Consider the following 16,377-nt stretch of genomic DNA (forward strand, 5'->3'; position numbering starts at 1 on the left):
TCTGAAATAGTCTTAGTACCCTGAGCTGACCATCCCTCAATATATCTTTTACTTAATTTTCTATCATTACAATGGACTTGAGAAAGAAAAAAAGTATATGAAAAAAATAAAGATGATGTTCTAGCCCATTCACTTTAGATCTTTATTTTCCTATGAAAGCATATGTTGTTCCATCAAGAATTATCCACATTCTAGTTTGAATGCTTACACTAACTTTGAATAGTTTGAAAAACAAAACTGATCAAAAAGGAATTGTTTTAGGGAACTGTGATTTGGCCAGACTTGGTAGCACCTTCCTATGGCTGGTGAATCCTTTGAGCTCAGAAATTTTGAGCTGCAATGGACTATGGCTAGTGGGTATTTTCACTAAGTCTAGAACCAATATGGTGGGCCCTGGGGAATATATGGCCACCAGTCTGTCTGAAGAAACAGATCAGCTCACGTTGGAAATGGAGCAGGTCAAAGATTGTGATTAGCAATGAGACTGGGAAATGAGAGGCTGCTCTAATTCCAGCCTGGGAAATATAGGGAGAAGCAATTGTTCTCTTCCCACTTTGCCTCCCCCCCCCCCAAAATCCTTTAATTTATAATGCAGCAAACAACAAATAACAAAAGAAATGTCCAGGAATGGAGTATTCTTTTCTCAACCAACTCTTAGCTTTATAATTAAGAGCAGCAATTCCTACCTTTCTAGATATTAATAGAGTTAATTTTATTTGAGCCATAAAATTCTCTAGCAGCACTGATATATCTACATGGAATAACCCTGACTATGAATCTGATTTATCCCTCACTTTTATGCAAGACAGTTGCCAGTTCTAACTTGACAGACTGGAGTATATTTCACCTGTGAATTATCATTCTGTTCTGTCTTTCTATTTCTCAAAGGATTGTTTAGGGAAGTAGAAAAAAATGATGTGAATATTTTAATTGATTGATGATTTAAACTCTCAAATATTCTTTTTCCCCTTGTTTCTTCTTTACCCCCTCCTGCTGACTTCAGTGTCACCATAGAATTTGATTTTAAGGATAGAAAACCCAAAATGTGGGTGGAAAAGAGAGAACAGGTTAAGAGAACAGAAGGCTTTTCCAGTCCTGTCCTATTCTTTCATTCAATAAATGTTTATTAAACACCTGCTAATGCACTGAATCTCTGGTGGATGCTGTGTTGGGTGCTTTCTACTGAAAGCTGTCTTGGCAAACATATTGGCTGCTGTTTGTAATCCCACTCAACTGTCAGTTAGAAATTGGCCTCTTTTGATGATTCACTCCATTTGTATCTGCTGGCTGTGAAGAATTTATGGGTAGAAGTTTTTTTTTTTTAATATCCATTTCATTTAAAGCAAACTAATTAAAAAAGTCAGGACCTTTTATTTTGTTGGTGCAAGTTTCTCCCTCATACAGAAACTTTTTCTGCTTATGGAGATCCAGCTACTGTTCTGTAACCTAAGCAACCTAAAGAGAATTATTTGGGAATGAAATTATTTGATCAGGGTCCCACAGCAGTACCTATCAGAAGAAAAGTTTTGAGCCCAGGTCATTCTGACTGAAGATGTCTTCACCTCCTTTTCTCTCCCCACCCATACTCTGCTGCCAATCTCACTTAAAATTTATCAGAAGAGAAACACCTTAGATTGTTCATTTCTTTCTTTTTTGGGTCAGGGAAGAAATAGTGTGATAAAAATATGAAATTCACATCAAAGGAAAATTACTGGCTTTTCCATATCCCTTTATGACTGTGGGATAAAGTGTGGTTGCTGAAGGGGAAGCCATTTGAAGATATCTTGTTGGTTGGAATGCTGGACCTCTTCTTCCTGGCACAGGGCATGATCAAAGTCTACCCAGATAGGTCCTAGAACTTCCTGAAAGTCTTATGTTTCATTTCCCTATTCACTGATGAGTTGCATGGCTCTATGTAAGTGTAGGTAGACATATTTTTATAGGTAAGAGTTGGACTAGATAATCCCTGAAGTTCTTTTAATTCTTAAAATCTGTGATTCTGCATTGTACTTCCTAGTAGGAATTAAATATTGTAAACAGAATGATTGAAAGGAGTTTCAGAGAGGAGACAGATAATGAGGGAGATACCAAATGAAATGGAAAGGCATGCATTAAGCATAAAAAATCAGGTGTAGCATGATATAGTCTTTGAGTCAGAAGATCTGGCTCTGACAGTTGTGTGGTAATCTGTAAAATTAGGGATTGGAAAAGGTGAAATTTTTAAAGGTGTTTTTGAGCTTAAAATTCTATATGTAACCCACAAAGCGTTCTACAAATATGTTATTTTAAAACTATTATTACTATTCAATTAATAAACATTAATTAAGTACCTATTGTGTGCTAGGCACTGCGCTAAATAGAGAGGGGGAGGTATAAAAAGAGGCAAAAAACCCGGCTCTGCCTTGAAAGAATTTACAATTGAATGGAGGAGACAACTTGCAATTAAATATATGCAAAGCTTTATACCCAATAGACAGGAAATAACAGAGGGAATTGAAAGAGCAAAAATACTTTATTTCTAGTTTTATATTAATCTTCCAGAATAGTTAAATAATACTTAAAATGACATGGGTAAAAAAAAAAGGTCAAAGTAGGTTTATCTGCAATGTTGGTGTATGTGTTTTTATTTTTATTTTTTTAAATTCAGTATCTATTGATGGACAAAATTCAGAATAAAGGCAGAGCTGTACTTGTAAATAGCTCTGATTTGGGAGTAATAATTTTAGTTGAAAGAAGGAACATGTTTTTCAGTTGTATTGTTGCAGATAATTGGAAAAGACAGCATGTTTTCTAAACCTGCTGTCTATTTAGCATTGCCTTGAATGGTTGTCCATGCTCATTTGGGGATTTTTCTTCCACAGCTTCAGAGATTTCACTTTTGATATGTACAAATTGGATGTATTATTTCCACTGACTGGAAGGAAAATGGAGGTCATTGCTGCTTCAGAAAAATCTTTGGACTTTTAGATATTTAGGAAATACTTTTTAAAAATGGAAGGTGAGAGAAATATCTAAAGCTCTCCCACCCAAACATAATAAAAAACAATCAAATGACTTGTTTTTTGAATGGTCTTTGAAACATGGTAAATGAATGAACATAGCCAAATATAGCATGTACAAAGAATCTAGCCTTGAAAAAGAATACATGCAAAAGTCTTAAAAGGGTATAGTTCAGAGTAAAGGGATGACAGATATATACACTGATGAAAAATGTACTGAATACTATTGTTCCAAATGTAACAAATGGTTATAAATGAAAAGAGAGCGATATAAATATCATCTTGTAGTATATGTTATAGCATAATATATATTATTACGATGAATAATTATGCTTTCCCAGTTTTCCTTTTTCCCAGTTGAATATGAACTCTCCTAACAACTACTTTGAACTTCTCCTTTGTCTCTATTTGTATACTAACATATTCATTTGGGTACATGTTGTATTTTTGCAAGTACCATTCAGGGCAAGGACTGTGTCCTTTTCATCTTGTCCCTCTACAATTCTGATCACAATTGATAGTGCACAGTAGGTTCTTAAACATTTATTGAATTGTTGAATTTCTATATAGTGCAAGAATGTTGAACTTGGGATTCAGGAGTCAGAAGTTTGAGCAAGTCATTGAAGCTCCTGTGGGTCTGTTTCCTTATCTGCAAAAGGAGAGAATTGTACTAAATGGTCTCTTAGTTCCCTTCACTCCTAAATTTTATTTCTGTGAACTAGAAGAATATATACTTGCATGTGCATGTGCATGTGAGAGAGAAAGGCAGAGAGATAGAGAGAGAAAGGCAGAGAGATAGAGAGACAGAGACGGAGAGAAGGGGAAAGAAGAGGGGGAGCAGAGGAAGAGAGGGAGATAGACTCATAGATGGACAGATTTGCAATAGTCCATACAGGAGTCAAATGCCAGAAGAAAGATCATGACAGTGGGAATGGAAAGGCATAGATTTGAGACATTCTAAAGTAACCAAAGTAACTGTGAGAAGTTTTATAACAAAGATACAAGAACACACATCTAGTTAAGTGTTGTTACTTTGGGAGGCTATATTCTTATTCCAATGAATGTGACTTTGCTCTAAAACCAATATATGATTATTGAGTGGAATTGAATATTGAAAATTCTTCTTTTGAAATGGCCTTTTGAGCGGTAGCATATTCTTAAGATAATCTTCAAGGGGTGGCAAATCTTCTTTGGGGAGTAGATTTAAATCCAGATGATTTTTGCCTCTTTCTAAAAAATCCAATATTGTGAAAAAGGGTTTGTGTGCTCAAATCAATTAATACATATTTGCTTTCCAAATGAGATGTGATAATACAATAAGTAGTATGTCGTTCATACACTGGTTTAGGTGACAATTATTTAATTTATTTCCATTTTTAAGTTTTGTTGGTGACTTTTTTCTTTTACATCACAATTATTATTAGATGTACTCCCTATGAACCACACATGAAGTTTGCTGGAAAGAAAGGAAAACAAGCAAAACTAACCAACAAAATGTCTTCCTTTGCACCTCTAATCCTCCTTCCTTCCTTCCCTCCACAGAGTGGAGGGAAAGGTTTTTCATTATCTGTTCTCTGGAACCAAGTTTAGCCATTGTAATTAATCTGGGTCTACCTGCCTTTTGTATTGCTTTCCTTTATGTTATTGTGGTCATTGGATATATTGGCCTTGTAGTTCTGTTTCTTTCATTTCTCACTTTATTTCTATAGGTAGCATTTCTAGAACAATATTGAATAATAATGGTGATAACAGGCATCCTTACCTCATCTCTGATCTTATTACAAAGGCTTCTAGTTTATCCCTATTAGAGATAATGCTTGCTAATAGTTTTAGGTAGAGATTGCTTATCATTTTAAGAAAAGCTCCCTTTATTCCTATGCTTTCTAGCATTTTTAATAGGAATAAATGTATTTTGTCAAAACCTTTTTTTCCAGCTAGAGATAATCATAAGTTTTTTGTTAGTTTTACTATTGACATGGCCAATTATGCTGATAGTTTTCTTAATATTGAACCAGCTTTGTATTCCTGGTATAAATCCCACCTCATCATAGTGCATGATCTTTGTGATATGTTGCTATAATATCCTTGCTAGTATTTTATTTACAATTTTTGCATCAATTTTCAGTAGAGAAATTGGTCTATAGTTTTCTATCTCTGTTTTTGTTCTTCCTGGTTTAGATATCAGCACCATATTTGTTTTATAAAAATAATTTGGTAGGACTCCTTCTTTGCCTGCTTTTCAAATAGGTTATGTAGAATTGGAAATAATTATTCTTTAAATGTTTGGTAGCATTCATTCATGAGTCCATTTGGTCGTGGGGATGTTTATTTCAGAGGGCATTTCTTGCAGAAGAGTACCAAAGGATTTTGAACAGCATTCATATCATTTTTTGGAATAAATGTCTACTCTCCTAAAATGATAACTTAATTGTAATATGTTTGTTGAATAGATATTACCGATAAGAACCCATATAATTGCTCATATGCAAACACAAAACTCTTTTATTATAGTCAAATGGTTTGTATTATATTAGTGACATTGTTTACTCATATAATAGAGTGGTAAATAGTCTTAAACAGAAAGGTAGAGGTTAAGACAGGTTATAAGAAACTTCAATTGCATAGCCTAGATAATAAGCTCATAAAGAATTAGAGATAGAAAAATGAGAGTGATCTAGCATTATCAGAGAAGGGTACACCTTAAGTTGGGCCTGTACGTAAAAGGTTTATAATGTGGTTGATAAGACTTGACATACATACATGCATACAATGACTAGAATATATAAGCAGGAAGATTTCCTTGAGTCATGGGGAGTGGAGAAGACTGATGGTGTGTATTAGAATTTTGTTTCTCAATGAAACTGGGTACAGCTTGATGGAAGAGGTTGGTTACAAGGTTGAAGGCCATTTTCTTTAACCTCACCTGCCCATGGCATTGCAGGGCACAATGGCCCACAATTACTCCTGGCAGCTGAACACACACATTAAGCAGGCAGGGTGACAGGAATTGAACTTTTTAAGAGTGCCTTTGGGGAGGAAGGATAATTTCATTCTCTATTGCTGTCTTCTGTAAATCCCTCAGAGAGGAAGAAATAAACCTATTATAATAGTGCCTTCCTGTACCCTTCAGCTAAATCCTGCTACATGGCAGTCATGGTGCGTGCTCAGTATACTCAAAGGCCAGGAGTAAGTCTGAGACTAAATATACATGGCTTCCCTGGGAACAGGACTAGGAGGAAGTTGTCAAGATTAGATATGAGCACAATCATTGAACAAAAATTGCCCATCAATAGAAAAAACAAAGTAAATTCCACAATAGATTACACCTGCAGAAAATTTCTCTGAAACCTCAACATCTCCATCTCCCCAACTCCCCCAATCACAGCAAAGCTTTTTCAGTTAAATATATATTTTGTATGTTACTTAACGGAACTGAGTGTTATTATTGATGGGAACTTTTGATAAATTTCTCAGATTCATCTGAAAAACATATGTTCAAAAACATTTATTAAGCAAGTTATGTGCCTGATATTAGTGGAATGAGGAGAGATGTAATATGTAGAAAAGATACAGTCCTTTTCATCATGGAACTCTTTCTAGCGGGGGTGTTTGTTTATTGGGGGTGAGATGGATCCAACACAAGCACAAGTGACTGTAATATGTCATATTACAAAAGAGTGTGTTTGGGAATACTAAATGAAGTGCTATGTGAGCCATGAAGGGAAAGGTTGCTCTCGAGGAAGGTGGAGGGAGATGTATCAAGGGAAGAGGTAGCAGTGGAGCAAATGGCATTGTTTGGGGTTGTGGGAGAAAGATACTGTTTTGTGTATTTGGAATGGGAAGAATTTCCATTTTGAGCTATGTGGAGATCCACAGGAGTGAAGCTGAACCCTAAGAGCACCATATTTTGTGCTAATGTAGTATACATTACATTTAGGGTAATATCCACTCAGCATAGACCTGTATTGATTGGAGAGCAAGAACAGTCTTGTTCTTGTTCTGTATTCCTAATACACCAGGAAAGGTAGGCCAGTTATTGATGTTTTTTGAACAGAAAAGCAAGTGATTAAGATATCAAAGAAAGAAAAGTAATCTGGTGATGATGGGCAGGATGAAAGTCATTGGGGTGAAGGCATTAAGGAAGCTAGTACTCCTAGTTGTGAGTTAAAAAAAAGTTTCTGAGTTTTAGTAACAATTAGAAGGAAGAACAGATGTGAGACATTAAAACAAACAAACAAACGCAGTAGAATTTGGTGACTGGGAGATGTAGAGAGAAAACAGAGACAACCCCAAAAGTTTGGTTAGTGAGTCAGCCACCAAGAAGTTATTTAAGTCTTTCATTATTTGCTAGACACTTTGTTAAATACTGTTGATATAAGGAGAGGAAAAAATTGTACTTCTAAGGGAGGGTTCTAATACAGCAAACCAACCAATTGCCAACAAACAAAAAACCCAAGTGAATACAAGGTGCAAAAGAAATATATATGTTATATACTTACATGTATGTAAATGTATACATGAATAAACAAGCCTGTACATGCATAGATGAATATCTGCTTTATATGTATGTACCTTGTTTTGATACATACATATACAAGCATATATGTATGTGTTCATCTATCTATATATGTATTAATAAACCCATATAGTAAAAATAGGAAGTAATCTAAGAGGGAAAGTATTAGATGGGGGAGGGGATAGACTAGCTTCTTTCAAAGGGTGGTATTTGAACTGTTTCGAAGGACCCTAAGAAATCTATGAGTAAAAGTGAAGAGGGAAAGTGTTCCATGGATGGAAGACAACCAATGAAGAGGCACAAAGTCTAAAGTTGGATCAAACTATATGAAGAGATGTAAGGAGGTCTGTGTTATTGTACTTGAGAACACAGAAAGGAATAAAGTATAAAAAGACTGAGAAGGGGTCAACTGGTAAAGAAATTTAAAAGCCAGATAGAAGATTTTGTATTTGATCATGGAGGTGATATGGAGTCACCAAAATGTATTGGATAGGGGACAACATGGTAGACCTAAACTTTAAGAAGATCACTTAGCAGTGGGGTGGAGGATAGACTGAAGTTGGAAGAGACTTAAGACAGGGAGACCAGCTAGGAGACTATTGAAATAGTCCAGGCATGAGGTAGTTAGGGCCTACATCAGGGTGACTGCTCTGTGAGTGGAGATAAGGGATATATGAAAGAGATGTTATGAAGCTAGAAATTATTTGACAATGGATTGGATATGGTGGGGGCTGACATTGGGGGGAATAGTCTGAGTAAGGAGTCAAAGATGACACTGAGATTTGAATTCAGGTCCTCCTGACTCCAGGGCTGGTGCTCTATCCACTGTGCCACCTAGCTGCTCCTCATGCAAGTCTTTCCATGTTTTTCTAAGATCATTGAGCTCATCACTTCTTATAGCATAGCAGTATTCCATCACAATCATATGCCACAACTTGTTCAGCATTCCCCAATTGATGGGTAGCCTTACAATTTCTAATTTCTAGTTCTTTGTCACTACAAAGATACCTGCTATAATCATTTTAGAACATATAGGTTCTCATAATTTTTCCTTAATCATTTTTGGAAATAGATCTAGTATTGGTATTGCTGGGTCAAAGGATATAGGTAGTTTAATAACTCTTTGGCCATAATTCCAGATTACTCTGCAAAACAGTTGGATCAGTTCACAATTCTACCAACAATTAATTAGTGTACTAATTTTTCTACAACCCCTCCAACATTTTTCCCTTTCCCTTTTAATCATTTTAGCCATTCTGATAGGTATAAAGTGATATCTCAAAATTGTTTTAATTTGCATTTCTCTAATCAGTAATGATTTAGAGTATTTTTCCATATGACTATAAATTGTTTTGATTTCTTCATCACAAAACTGCCTATTCATATCCTTTGACCATTTATCAATCAGGGAATGATAGTACTATTATAGATTTGACAAAATTCTTTATGTATTTGAGATAGGAGACTTTTATCTGAGAAACTGTCTATAAAATTTTTTATTACTTATATGAGTTATAGATAGGTGAACAATTTATGAATAAACCAGAAATAGAGAGCAAAGTTAGCTGTAAAATGGGTAATTTTAATTACATTAAATTAACAAGTTTTTGTAGAAATAAATGTAGCCAAGATCAAAAGGAAAGCAGAAAATTGCGGAATTTTTAAAGAAACACTCAACTATTCTTGTAAAGCTTAAAGTGCTATAAGTTTAAATTGGTATTGTGATGAACATAATTTCATGTGTATTTACTCTGTCCACAGAACTATACTGAAAGCTTCTTGAGGAGAGGGCCCACGCCTGAGACTTTGTGTCTTCCACAGCATTGTACATATAATAAGCCCTACATTATTGAACTTGAATTGTCCATGTTGACTTCAAGGCTGTATTTAATATTGGTTAGGGATCCCTAGAAGGGAAGAGTTCTTACATTGGCACAGAGAGGGGGCAATCATTGCTCTTAAGAGAAATTCTGTAATTAAATTCAGCTTAACAAGTATTTATTGAACGTCTGCCTTGTGCTGTTAAGTTGAAAGCAACTTGTCCAGACTGTCAACTTGTCAAGGGTGAAAGCTGTCTTCTTTTTCTTTGTTAGTATTCTTTTTCATCTTTCTACCCAGCATGGTGCTCTGCAAACAATATTAGATACTTGATGGCTGAAAAAAATAAAGAGGATTATAATTGTTTGTTTTAGCTTTGTGGATTCAACATGATCACATACAATATTTCAAGTTGATTGTTCTATTTAATTGGTCAAAAAGATTTCCTACAAAATCCTTTTGGTTGACAAATTATGTGGACTATACATTCAAATACATGTGATGGGTTTTCTGGGAGGAAATTCTTCTTTCAAACTATAAGTATTTCTTTATTCATTTTGTGGTTTTGTAAAAGAACCCCTCAGAAATAAGATTTTCCTCTTACCTTTTGCCATTAATGGTGGTTGGAAGTATGTATACTTTCAAATTTTCTCTTGTTCAAATAATCCCAGATTTAGAAAGCAGAAGCAATAGATTCCAGTACGTTGTTTAGAACAATTTTTTATTTCCAGACAATAAAATTGTCTACTTTTTAACAAAGCTAGCTCAAAAATTGGTTGGGTAATCATTAGTTTACCCTCCCCTTTGTAGTTCTTTATCAAGTTTACAGACTCTCTTCATGTTCAAAAGGGATATGCATTAAACTGAGCTGTTAGCAGTTTAAGAAGAAAATATAAACATGTATACTTCTGTGATTAACCTTTTTGATGAAAAATGCTTGTCATCCATTTTTCCTTGTACTGTTCAATTTGTCAGGCTGTTCTCAGTGTGATGACTTTGAGCAACACTGAATGACCTTATTAGAGAAACAGTTTCAACAGTTAATGAGATGCTTCTCTCTTCCCTAATGGTAACCACATGTATTGTTTTATTTATTTGTTTTCAAATAGGTTTTGCCTGGCATTCTGCAGAAGCATTGCTGTATCTTACCAGACAGGAATACAGGTAAAGAAATTTCCTTTTTTTTTTTTTGGAAATATAGATTTTTTAAAAATGTGATCTCATGATTTAGGCATTCAGGATTTTTTTTTTTAGAATTGTGCATCAAACTTGTGGAAAAGTGGGGGAAATTGGATGTTTAGCTCCACGTGCAAATTGAAACCTGTTTTTAGATCAGTTTTCATCTGGAGAAATAGATTTGCAAATTATGTTCTATTGTTGGCTGTCTCTTCTTGAAGGAAACTAGTAGTAGTTTTTGCAGTTGTTATATTTACTCTGAAGCCTTTTCTTTTGAAAATTATGAAAAGACTGATTTTGGCTAGCAGAGCTAAGTATGCCAGGAACATTGCATTTTGATTCTGTTTGCAATCAAGGCTCTTATATTGATAGGCTATGTAGGAAATGGGTAGATGGTTTGTGCTTAAAGCCTTCTGCATTGCAATGAATAAAAGAACAGGATGGAAGTCTTGAGTTGAGAGATGGTATCATTGTGTAATTTCTCATGGTAGGTTAGAGGTATTTGGTTTGAAATAGTAAGTGTGGGGCTTTGGGATATTTTCCAAGAAACCTGATGGTGAAAACTTGTTTGAATGGGAATTTTGGAATATTGTGCTATTTTGCAATAAAAAAAATCAACTTCACATGTGTTAACCCATAACTCTTACTTACAAAATGTCTTCAGACAGGAGGAATCCATTTTCCTATTCCGCTTGTTTTTATAGATGAAAGCATTAAATTCATAGAGGAATAGGTTGATCCATACTTACTCTTTTTTTCTTTGTGTTTAAAAATCCCCTTCCTTGCATAGAATGCCTTTAGAAAAACTAATATCAAGTGTGTGTAGCACAATTATGTTCCTAGGTATTTGGGGGTCATTATTTTTTCAAAGGACAATCATAGAATTGTATTTTCATTTCCACTACTTTAGATTAGTGTTATTGCTCATTATGGTAATATTTTTATTTTAGTTTATATACATGGTTTTATCAATGTAGAGAACTCCCAGTGTGTAGAATCCCTCCATTGATGTGGATTGGCACTTCATCTGTGACTAATCATCTGAAGCTTAAAATTGCCTATAGTACTAAGAGGTGCTTTCCTTTGGTTTACACAGTCAGTATATGTCAGAGGAAGTATTTGAATCTAGAACTTTCTGACTCAAAGGCCAATCCTCTACTATATCCAACTTTTAGAATAATGTTGCTAAGTAAACTGACTTTTGCTTGACAGAATTTAACATATGGGAGTAAAATTCAGCCTAGGGTAATTAAGTTAACTTTATCTGATGTAGTCCTTGTCATTTCCATTATAAATGGTCAACAACCTTGTCCTGTAAGCAGTGGTTCATAGTAGTCATTTAGAAATGGCAATATGTGGAATTCTTGGATCCCTGGAAACAGTTTCTCTCTGAGTTTAATCTTTTTCTAATGGAAAGAGATAGCTGTATTACTAACTAAAATCAATGTCAGTTCACAGATGAATTCTACTTGTTCTCATTTTGCCTGTTTATGTGAATGACTGCTGGGAATTTTAGAGTTTTATTGCTATAGGGAGCTTACTGATGAAGCTGGTTAAACATTTTAACAAAGTGGATTTTTTCCCCATAAGTATATTTTTCAAAGCTCAATGGAATCTTTAATAGCCATATGGTACCAAGGAATTAAGACTCTGAGAAATGTATATGAGCATGGGATGACCTGTTTTGATGAATAAAATGGTAAATGAGTAAATTTGTGTTACAGAGTTCACTGGTTATTTTATATGTACATTTTTCATTGTGAGAAGTCCCCAAAATTATGATACAATAAGTTCTGATTTTATTTCATATTCTTTAGAAAGCAAAATGGGCTTCTAAAGGGTTATTAAAAGGCATCTTCTTCTACTATTAGATAATAATTTCAAGGTCATAATGAAAATATCGTGAAATTAATCTTTTTTAAATTTACTTTCTCCGGGATTCTTCCAAATGACTGACAGCAGGGGCCCAGAAGGCTGGCATTTAGTAACATTTAAGCATGAACAATGAGAGGAATTGCTAGTCAATTTTATTGAAAATGTTTATATGCTGTAATGCTTTACTTTCAAATCAGGTGAAAAAAAAAGACCCAAGGCTATCACATTGGTTATGGAAACAGTAAAGATGTTATTAAACAGAGGAGGAAAAAAGAGCAGACTGGAATAATAACTTTAAAGCAGTAATTTGTTTAGATTGAAAGATGAATATGTCCTGGCTGTTGCATATAGTAAAATGTGGTCTTAGGTGTATTAAGCTGTTAAATTATTTAGAAAATGATATTTGGAAAATGTTTTGGGCACACAGACATTATTTAACATTACTTCATATTTTAATCATTCAGGTGAAATGTACATAAGAAGACACCTGTATTAGCTTGCAGTGTGGTATTTGAATTTCTCCCCTTCGTAATTTATAAATGTGAATTCATATTGTTTCTAAGGATGACCAAATTGCACATGAAGGATAGTGTGGGGTATCTTTCCTGTAATTATTATATTGTGAATCTTTTTTTTAAGTAGAAGACAAAGCCTACACAATAATTTTATTGTTGATCAGAGAAAACAATGCAGGATAACAACATACCTGAGTGATCAAAATATAGGGAAATCATAGAGGTAGCTTAACAACAAATGTCTCCTGGAAATTAAAAATGAAATGGTTTTTATTATATCCTGACACCAATTCTGAAACTCTCCTGTGCTTCAAAGCACATGCACTTTCATTAACCAATTCACTTGTTTTGGGAAAGTTAAAATTTGGAATGGTGCTTCAAAGAAAATGAGTCATACGATTCATGTTATTATTCAACTTATTTTTTATAGAAATGATGAGGGACACATAAGCTGACATGCTTACATTGGGGCATCTGAGTTATCTGTGGCAAAATCCAATTGAATATATAAACCATTTTGCTATGTTTAAGGGGTAAGGTAGTAAAGTGGTGGTGGTTAGGGAAAACTCTCTGTCTCAAATATGAATACTATGCATGGTTGCTCTTAAGTTTTTTTACATTGTAGTTTCTGATCATCTTCTGGGCACTATTAGGTAGAAATTATATGTACTCCTTGGTCAGTCTCTCTGTGTATAGAGGGTGTTAAGGTCTTCTTTATATTAAAGCCATAGTTCAATTTTCTTCTTATTTTCCTTTTTTTTTCTGTACTGATGACAAGATCTGAAAATATTTTAAATGACAAGTTACTCATATACCTGAAGCCAGCTGAATAATGAGTGATGACGTTAAATTTGCTGACAAATATTGCAGTTCCATACATGAACCTTTTGGTGTTAAGGTAATGGAGTTGGGCTACTGGAAAGGTAGAAAGGGGGAAGTAGATAGCTCAGAAGATATTTTGGTGATCAAAGGGGCGTAGAATGTTTAAGAAAGTTTCTGGGTTTGAAATGAATATATCGAATATTGCATACATTTAGATGAGGTAGATATTGACTATTATAGGTAGGATTAAGGCAAAGTTATATAAATGCAAAAAGGATAGTTTAAAAATAAGTAATCATAGGTATGCATGGATTGGAAAGTGACCAATTATTACCATAATGATTTTGGGTGTGAGAAAAGTTTTCACAATTTCAGATGGAAATATTTTATTGGATTATCTGAATCATGTTATCATTACTTCTATAAAAGGTCCTATTTACTGGCTAAATGCTTAAGAGCTTGCTTTGTAATCAGTATTCTCAGCCAGGCATATTCAATGATTATTTTACATAGTCAAATATTTAGAAAAAAATTTTCAGTTGCTTTTTGTTCAATGCAGAGTTAAGATGTTGAATGATGGAGATGAAGTATGATAAATTATGGATCAAACAGTTCATGTGAAAAGAGTCACATTTATTCTAAATGGGACTACTTATAGTGGGCAAACAGGTCTTCATTATTTTTAATATCCCTTTGGTTACTACTGATGGTTTTGATACTGAAGGTGTAATGAGTCTCTTTGTGCTGTGCTAAATACCTGAACATCCTTTACTGAAACCTGACAAGAATTTGTACATCATGTTCCCTAGAAAGGCATGAAAAGAAGTCTATGGAAAGGGTTGAGATGGATGGAGGGAGAGGGAGAGAGAGAGAGACCATTTTTTCTAATCTGGAAGAATTTCACATGACTTTTCCTCACACATTTTATGTTTCAGCCAAATTGGTCTATTTGCCATTTCATATAAATGACACTTTGTCTTCTTCTTTGTGTAAACTCAGTGCAAATTCTTCTTTTCACAAACTTTCTTCCATGTCTGGGATGTTCGTCCCTCTTACATCTACTGTCTAGAATCCCAGATCATTTCAAGTTAAGCTCAAGCTATACCTCCTACATGAGACTTTTCCCAATTCACCTAGTGCTTAGACTTCTCCCCTTCCCTTGGAATTAGTTTGTGTTTATTTACCTGTGTACATATTTTGCACAAGTAGAATCATAAACTACTTAAGGATAGGGATGGTTTTGTTTTTGTATCTTCAACATTTAGCACAGGGTCTATCTAAATGGCATTTACCAAACACTTATTAGATACTTATTGAATAAAAATAAATTGAAATCTCTAAGAAACATCTATTCTTTTTTTTTTTTTTTTGCTTTTTGAAGTTGGGAAAGTAGGGCAGTTGGGGTTAAGTGACTTGCCCAAGATCACACAGTTTTTGTGTTAAGTGTCTGAGGCCGGATTTGAACTCAGGTCCTCCTGACTCCAGGGCTGGTGCTCTATTTACCACACCACCTAGCCACCCCTGAAATGTCTACTCTTTTGGTTCCTCCCAACCTTCCACTTGACCTCCAAGTAGTTCCTTCTACATTTCACACTTTCTACTCTAATTGTTTCTTCTGGTTCTATGAGATGGAAATCCTTCTTTGGGAACTCTTCTGTAATAGAGATGCCAGATGTTTGTTATCCACTGGACTGACCCTGAAGTTCAGCTTTGTGTGTGATGTCTGGAATGACCTTCTAAAATTTATGATTCCTTTTCAAAATGAGGAAGTCTTTGGCATCAACTCTGAGTGTAAAAGCCATCACTAGGCCTCTCCCAGAGCTTCTAGCTCTCTTCCAATCTGATGTTTTCTCTCTTTTGCCCTCTAACTTTTGTTTGGGCTAAGCTCTCAATATGTGTGGTAACTATCTACAGTGGGATACAATTGTACCACCTTGACACTGATTTCAGTAGCCTTTTCTGTAACAAGTGATGGTTGCCTCACATCATAGTTTAGGTTGGCTGATTATTTTGGAGAGGACAAAGAACACTTTAGCACATAGCAGAGAGAGCAGTATACTTACTTCTGAATTACTAATAATTTCATTGTAAAATTTGTATGCTTGTACCAGGTATTCAAGACCTCTCATGATCTATTGTTACCCTACCTTCAAATCCTTATCTTGTATCACACTGTAGTCAAGAAAAAGTGGACAATTATTTGTCTTCCTCAAATGCCTTTCATTTTCCTATTTCTATGCCTTTCCTACACTATTCCCAATGTCTGTAACATATTCTTTCTTTGACTCCTTAATTCCTATACCTCCTTAAAAAGAAACCACAATTGAGAACCTTCCTATAAGATATTTTTAATTATTTTCCTTGACAATCATTGTCTTCCCTAACAGACCTCACATAACACTCTGTTTTGTACATTTTAATAGCACTTATCATGTCATAGATGATAAATTGTATAAAGGCTGAGACCGTCTTGGCTTAAGCTTTGTATATTTCTTGCTGCCTAGCATATTACTTGGTACATAGTGGGTACTTAAAAAATGTTTGGTGAATTGAATTTAATAGCTTGCCCAAAATTTAAATCATTGTGATCAGTAGCTCCTTGTTCTCTCTCTCTCTCTCTCTCTCTCTCTCTCTCTCTCTCTCTCTCTCTCTCTCT

General features: G+C 34.6%; 1 protein-coding gene across 2 annotated transcripts in view; it reads left to right on the forward strand.

The window, feature by feature from the left end:
* DLGAP2 (DLG associated protein 2) overlaps positions 1-16,377 on the forward strand; it is a 1,288,940-nt gene that overhangs the window by 227,210 nt on the left and 1,045,353 nt on the right. For both annotated transcript variants that reach the window (XM_069065393.1, XM_069065392.1), the window contains one exon: positions 10,443-10,497. In XM_069065393.1, the coding sequence (XP_068921494.1) occupies positions 10,443-10,497 (55 nt within the window). The remainder of the gene's footprint in view (positions 1-10,442; positions 10,498-16,377) is intronic.

The sequence above is a fragment of the Petaurus breviceps genome, unplaced genomic scaffold, assembly GCF_028583685.1.
Source record: "Petaurus breviceps papuanus isolate PSGF00001 unplaced genomic scaffold, PetGlider_PUasm1.0 90686, whole genome shotgun sequence".
In the NCBI taxonomy this organism is placed as follows: Eukaryota; Metazoa; Chordata; class Mammalia; order Diprotodontia; family Petauridae; genus Petaurus; species Petaurus breviceps.